The 5,896-nt window shown below is 50.2% G+C and overlaps 1 protein-coding gene across 1 annotated transcript in view; it reads left to right on the top strand.

Moving 5' to 3' along the window:
- The window catches only part of zfpm2a (zinc finger protein, FOG family member 2a), a 154,557-nt gene extending 148,803 nt beyond the window's left edge, over positions 1 to 5,754 (top strand). The window contains exons 6-8 of the mRNA XM_048260979.1: positions 1 to 29; positions 1,281 to 1,508; positions 2,168 to 5,754. The exon at positions 1 to 29 is cut by the window's left edge and continues 178 nt beyond it. Of these exons, the coding sequence (XP_048116936.1) occupies positions 1 to 29; positions 1,281 to 1,508; positions 2,168 to 4,725 (2,815 nt within the window). The 3' untranslated portion in view covers positions 4,726 to 5,754. The remainder of the gene's footprint in view (positions 30 to 1,280; positions 1,509 to 2,167) is intronic.
- Positions 5,755 to 5,896: the final 142 nt, after the last annotated feature.

Below are 5,896 nucleotides of genomic sequence, written 5' to 3'. Positions count from 1 at the left end.
CTCCATACTGCCCACCGCCATCGTCAATAGTAAGTATTCACACACACACACACACACACACCAGGGCTCCATACTGCCCACCGCCATCGTCAATAGTAAGTACTCGCAAAAACGCGTGCGCAAACACACACACACACACACACACACCAGGCCTCCATGCTGCCCACTGCCATCGTCAATAGTAAGTACTGCAAAACACACACACACACACACACACACAAGGCCTCCATACTGCCCACTGTCGTCGTCAACAGTAAGTAGCAGCAACTGTGCACCCTAGCGCTGGTGCATTAAATTAAGCATTTAATAACAACACATAAGCTGGCATGATAAGTGAGACATGTTCACCAAAACACACTTATGCGTATACACACACACACACATACTTACTCTCTCTCTCTCTCTCTCACACACACACACCTTACCTACCCAGAAAACGAACTACTGCTGTCACAGTCACCATTTTATTCATTCAAACATAATAGTGTTCTACAGATAAACATTAAAACCTGTTTTTAAAGCGATATAGAAGGTTATATAGTGTGTTACTGTTGAGTATTGTCTGAAATAAAACAAAGCATATGTAAAGTAAGTGTGCCCTATAATATGATCTATATTTTGTGGCAATTTGGTTTGCAACTTGGATGCAGTTTTGTTAGTGAAGAACTTCTGTGTGCCGAGACCATCAAGGTTACAAACTCATTCTCACTAACCACAGCACAGTTACAGTAGATTAAACGTAATCAGTAGGCAAACTGGGAAGGTGTAATCAGACTGATTAACCTCTCCAAGTAAGGTGTCATGGATAAGAAAGGCCGACCTTCAGTTTCAGGCATAAATTGCACACATACACTGACTCCCAACTTTGAACAAAGAATAAACTCTTATGCAAATATGATAATTGACTTAATAAGGGTCATGTGCAGATTCAGCTCGGCAAGTAGGAAGGCAACCATAAGTGTGCGGCCATATTAGTCTATTTGCCCTTGATGGAGATTAACAGTAACACAGACAATCATGTCAGTTTCTGTCAGCCTACTGTGTTGACTGCTATTTAGCTATGACCTTAAAATGACCTTGATGTGCGTTAATGTGAGCAGCTGACCTTGGAACAGATTATGTGTGGTGGTTTCTCTTGGACAAGTATGTCGTTCTAGGGGTAGAGATGGTTTCACATCAGTAGGGAGAAATTGCCTTGCTACAATGTGTCATTGTAAGAGAGAAGAACAGTGTAGAGATGGTGACGTTTACCTGACCAGGTGTGTATTCTCTCCCCCCAGAGGATATCTTCCCCTGTAAAGCGTGCGGCATCTGGTTCCGGAGCGAGAGGAACCTCCAGGCTCACTTGATGTACTACTGCAGCGGACGCCAGAGGGAGCTAGAGAGTGTGGCTGAGGACACAGAGACCAATCACCACCAGCAGCCGCCCAGCACCTGCCCCTTCCCACAATGCAACAAGAGCTTCTCCAGCCCCCGGGCCCTGGAGATGCACTTAAGCACGCACAGCGGTGAGTGCTCCACATCTGCACTGATGGGATGGCAGGCAGTCTAGTGTTTACACGTCTGGAGATTCATCAAACCCACTTTCATTACATTTCTATCTAATATTTCCATGTGAGGAAATTAACGAATGAAAGGGCTGGACTCAGAGAGGGATTAAAGTCCTGGGCTTAATTGCCATCTTTTATTTTCCGCTCATGGAGCATGAGACTGTCAAGGTCAAACGGTTCAGTTGCCAAGTACAGAACTCGTGCACCTGGGCTGTAAGGAGCAGAAGCTGAAGTATTTATCAACTGCTTCTTTCTTGGGGCCAACAGGAAAGTCATTTAATGAGTTTTCCTGAATTCAGTGATATCTGACTCTCAGCATTTTATTGACAGATGGCTGCAGACAGATTGCATCTTGTGCATGTTTTTGATGGGATCATATTTGGATTACAGTTGTGTAGCAAATCGCACACACACTGCAAATATACTCATTTCCCTGTCAGCCTCTGCTGTTGACAGTTTATCATGTATTTTTAGTCCAGTGTCAGGGGGTTTGTGGGGGTGATAAGTGTGTTATAATTTAGGACCCGGTAGCAGCTGTGCTTAATATGTGGGGAGAGGGATATCTGCAGGGAAGAGTGCAGATCTAAAACTTGTTATGTTTTTTATCTTCTTCCCAGGTGTCAAAATGGAGGAGACTCTCCCCCCTGGCACCAGCCTGAAATGCACAATCTGCAACTACACGGCGGATTCGCTGCTCACATTCCAGCACCACATCCTCTCGCACCTGTCACAGGCGGCCTTCCGATGCAGTCACTGCCACATCAGCTTCCAGAACCACCGGGAGCTGCTGCAGCATCAGGACTTGCATGGCCACTCGGGGAAACTCCGCCGCGAAAACGACGGCAGCGAACACTCCCCGCGGAGCGCCGACGACGCCCTGCAGCAGGCCCGGGCAGAGCTGTCCGGCAGGAAGGAAATGGTCCTCCCGAGCCCCAAGGGCGGAGTGGCACTGCCGCCGCTGGGGAAAGACGGCAGCCCAGACGCCAGTGGCGAGCTGGAGCGTCCAGAGAAGAAGCCAGCGCTGGCCATGCAGAAGCCCGACGGGCATCCGGTGAGCAAGGCCAGCTTCTCCTACACCCGCATCAAGTCAGAGCCGTCGAGTCCCCGCCTGGCCTCCTCACCCGTGCAGCACAGCATGGGCCCCAGCTTCCCCATGGGGCCCTTCCTGTCCCAGTTCGCCTTCTCGCAGGACATCTCCGTGGTCCCACAGGCGTCGGAGATCCTGGCCAAGATGTCCGAGCTGGTCCATCGGCGCCTGCGCCACGGGGGCAACAGCTACCCGCCGGTCATCTACAGCCCGCTCATGCCCAAGGGTGCCACCTGCTTCGAGTGCAACATCACCTTCAACAACCTGGACAACTACCTGGTCCACAAGAAGCACTACTGCAACAGCCGCTGGCAACACATGACCAAGTCGCCCGACTTCTCGGGGATCACAGAGAAGCCCGTGCAGGACTCGGTGAGCCCAAACAGTGGGCACAGTGCAGTGGGGATTCTCCCAGGCTGCCACCCCCCGGAGACGGATAACAACCTCCTGCCGTCAGCTTGCATCAACTCCTCTGTGTTGGACATGATTAACGCTGGGGGGAAAGGGCCTGAAAAGGACCTCACCGGTCAGGTGAAAAAGGTTGCCACGCCAACTGGCGGTGGGGAGGAACGTCTGAACGGAAAACAGCCGGAGGTTAAGAGCCCCAGCACGGGTCTGGGCGAGGTGGACAATGATCCCAACAAAACGACGTGTGAGGCCTGCAACATCACTTTCAGCCGCCACGAGACCTTCATGGTGCACAAGCAATACTACTGCGCCACACGCCATGACCCGCCCATGAAGCGCATGTCCAGCAACAAGGTCCCCGCCATGCAGAGGACCATGAGGACGCGCAAACGCAGGAAGATGTACGAGATGTGCCTCCCGGACCAGGAGCAGAGGCCCCCCATGGGGCCGCACCAGCCAGGGTTCCTGGGAGGCCCTCCCCTGGGCAATCCCTGCACCTCCCAGGAGGCCGTGGAGAGCCTTGCCGATCGATTCCACCCCCGCTGCGACATCTTCCCAGGCATGGTACCGAAGCACCTGGAGGCCTCGCTCACCGTCAGCAAGTCCATCCTCGGTCCCAAGTGCAACACTGTCGATTCACACGAGCTGGACGCCCCAATCGATCTCAGCAAAAAGTGCTCGCCACTCCCTGACAAGTCGAGCAACTCGCCCAAAAGACTTTTGGACTACCATGAATGTACCGTGTGCAAGATCAGCTTCAACAAGGTGGAGAACTACCTGGCCCACAAACAGAACTTTTGCCCCGTGACGGCATCGCAACACGACATTGGGCCGCTCAAACCGCCCCCCGTGTTTCCTGAAGTAAAAAACGAAGGTGTCAATCCCGAGGACGCCTACGACAAGAACCCTGTCAAGTGTGAGAAAAATGGCGGCGGAGACCTGATAGTGCCAAACGGCGGCCTGTATCCCACACACCACCTGGGCCCGGCACCAGCGCTGAAGGCCTTCTCCGACCAACACCTCGGGCCCAACAGTGATGAGGGCAAGAACATGTTCCTGCCCCACTGCCTTTACCCCGGAGCAATAAAGAAGGTAAAGGGCAGTGAGCAAATCTCACCGCCCTACTTCGGGATGAAGCCTGGCGACTTCCTGAGTGGTGGCCTACTGACACCAAGTGAGGCGAGCGAGCAGGAGCAGTCTGCCGTGAACGGCACCGCCGAGACGGGCAAGGAGCTGCCAGCACCACCGCCCTCCACCAACGGGTGCCCGCACCCGGGCAAAGAGGCACTCCCTCTGCTGCCCAACAGCAGGGGCATGGTGATCATGAACGGAGGACACAAGTCAGAGGATCGCCCGGCCACCTCGACCCCGCAGCAGGAGAACCAGACCCAGCACACAGGCCCCTCCACAGACGGGCACACGGGTTCCCCTACGTGGAGCACGGAGAACCCGGCCGAGGCCTCCGAGAACACCTCCCCTGGGGCTAAGTCTCCGGCAGAGGAGTCGGCAGTGCCACCGCCACCGCCGCCGGCCGCCACCAAGGGCCTCAACGGCTCAGCCCAGAACACAGGCAGCGGCAAGTACTGCCGCCTGTGTGACATCCAGTTCAATAACCTGTCAAACTTTATCACTCACAAGAAGTTCTACTGTTCGTCACACGCCGCTGAACACGTGAAATGAAGCCCTTGCTCTTTCCCTCTCTCCTTCCCTCTGACTCCACCCATCCTTTCTCCCTTTCTTCCCTAGCTCCCTCACTCCCTCGTTCCTCCTTCTCCCCCTCCCCCCAGCATTTTCTCTTTATTTGGGTACTCTGTCGTGTCTGGAGTAGTACATCATGCAGTTTTATATACTGCTTGTGGACAATCAAGAGAAGCTTCTTTGGTCATCATTTTAAGACTTAATGCAAATCATTGGTTAGGAAAAAAATGGAAAAAAAATGACAAGTGTAATATTGGTGCCACTTTCACCTTTATTTATTTTACAATCAGTATTAATAGAAGTAGTGCTCTTAATTTAAATTCAAAAAGGAAATTTATATCAGAGTTGTTTGTAATGTTATTGTATAGTCATTCTTGTGTAGCACACATATTGTTTACACTGTAATGTAGGTTCAAGGAGACAATAGTCACACGAAGTACAAAAACAAAAACAAAAACAAAAACATTTTAGACACAAAATAGCTCTCAGAAGCACTTGTGTATTCTTATTTGCTGTAACGTTTTTGTATATGCCTAAATGTCATTTGCAGCTTGATATTCATGACTTCTCAGCCTTAAAACACTGTTTTCGGGGGATAACCAGGCACAGGCACCCTACATCTCATGTTCTGGCATATACACGCAGCTTTGCATATGTATGTAACTGTTTGTCCCTGTCTCTTTTCTTCGACTCCGAAGTGGATGTTTTCATGACGATGGCAGCATTCTTTCTTGTATAGTACTCGTATTTCTGTTTGCGGATAACATTTTGGTCTCCCTTTTTAAAGATGTGCTCTCAACGCAATACTTTGTAAATGAGGAAAAACGTTACTGAAAGCAGTATTATAAAAGGGGACTTGGCAGAAATTATTTGTTACCCACTAAAAATGAGTGAAGAAAAGAAAAACAAAGAAAATTTAAAAGAAGTACGTTTATTGATGTTGACGAACATAATGGGAAGGAGGGGTGTGGGTGGGTTGGGAATAGTACTGTACAATGATCATTCCAATGTCCTTATGGGAGAAAAAAAATATTTCTTAAAAAATACATTGTTGCTATGCATGTATATGGATGGAATTAAATTCCAGAACTGTTGGAAATTTTTATTTTGATGTGGTGTCATAATTAAACTTCAATCCTCAGGATAAGTTCTC

This window comes from Alosa alosa, chromosome 13 (genome assembly GCF_017589495.1).
Source record: "Alosa alosa isolate M-15738 ecotype Scorff River chromosome 13, AALO_Geno_1.1, whole genome shotgun sequence".
Taxonomy (NCBI): Eukaryota; Metazoa; Chordata; class Actinopteri; order Clupeiformes; family Clupeidae; genus Alosa; species Alosa alosa.
This window is presented reverse-complemented; position numbering and strand designations above follow the sequence as displayed.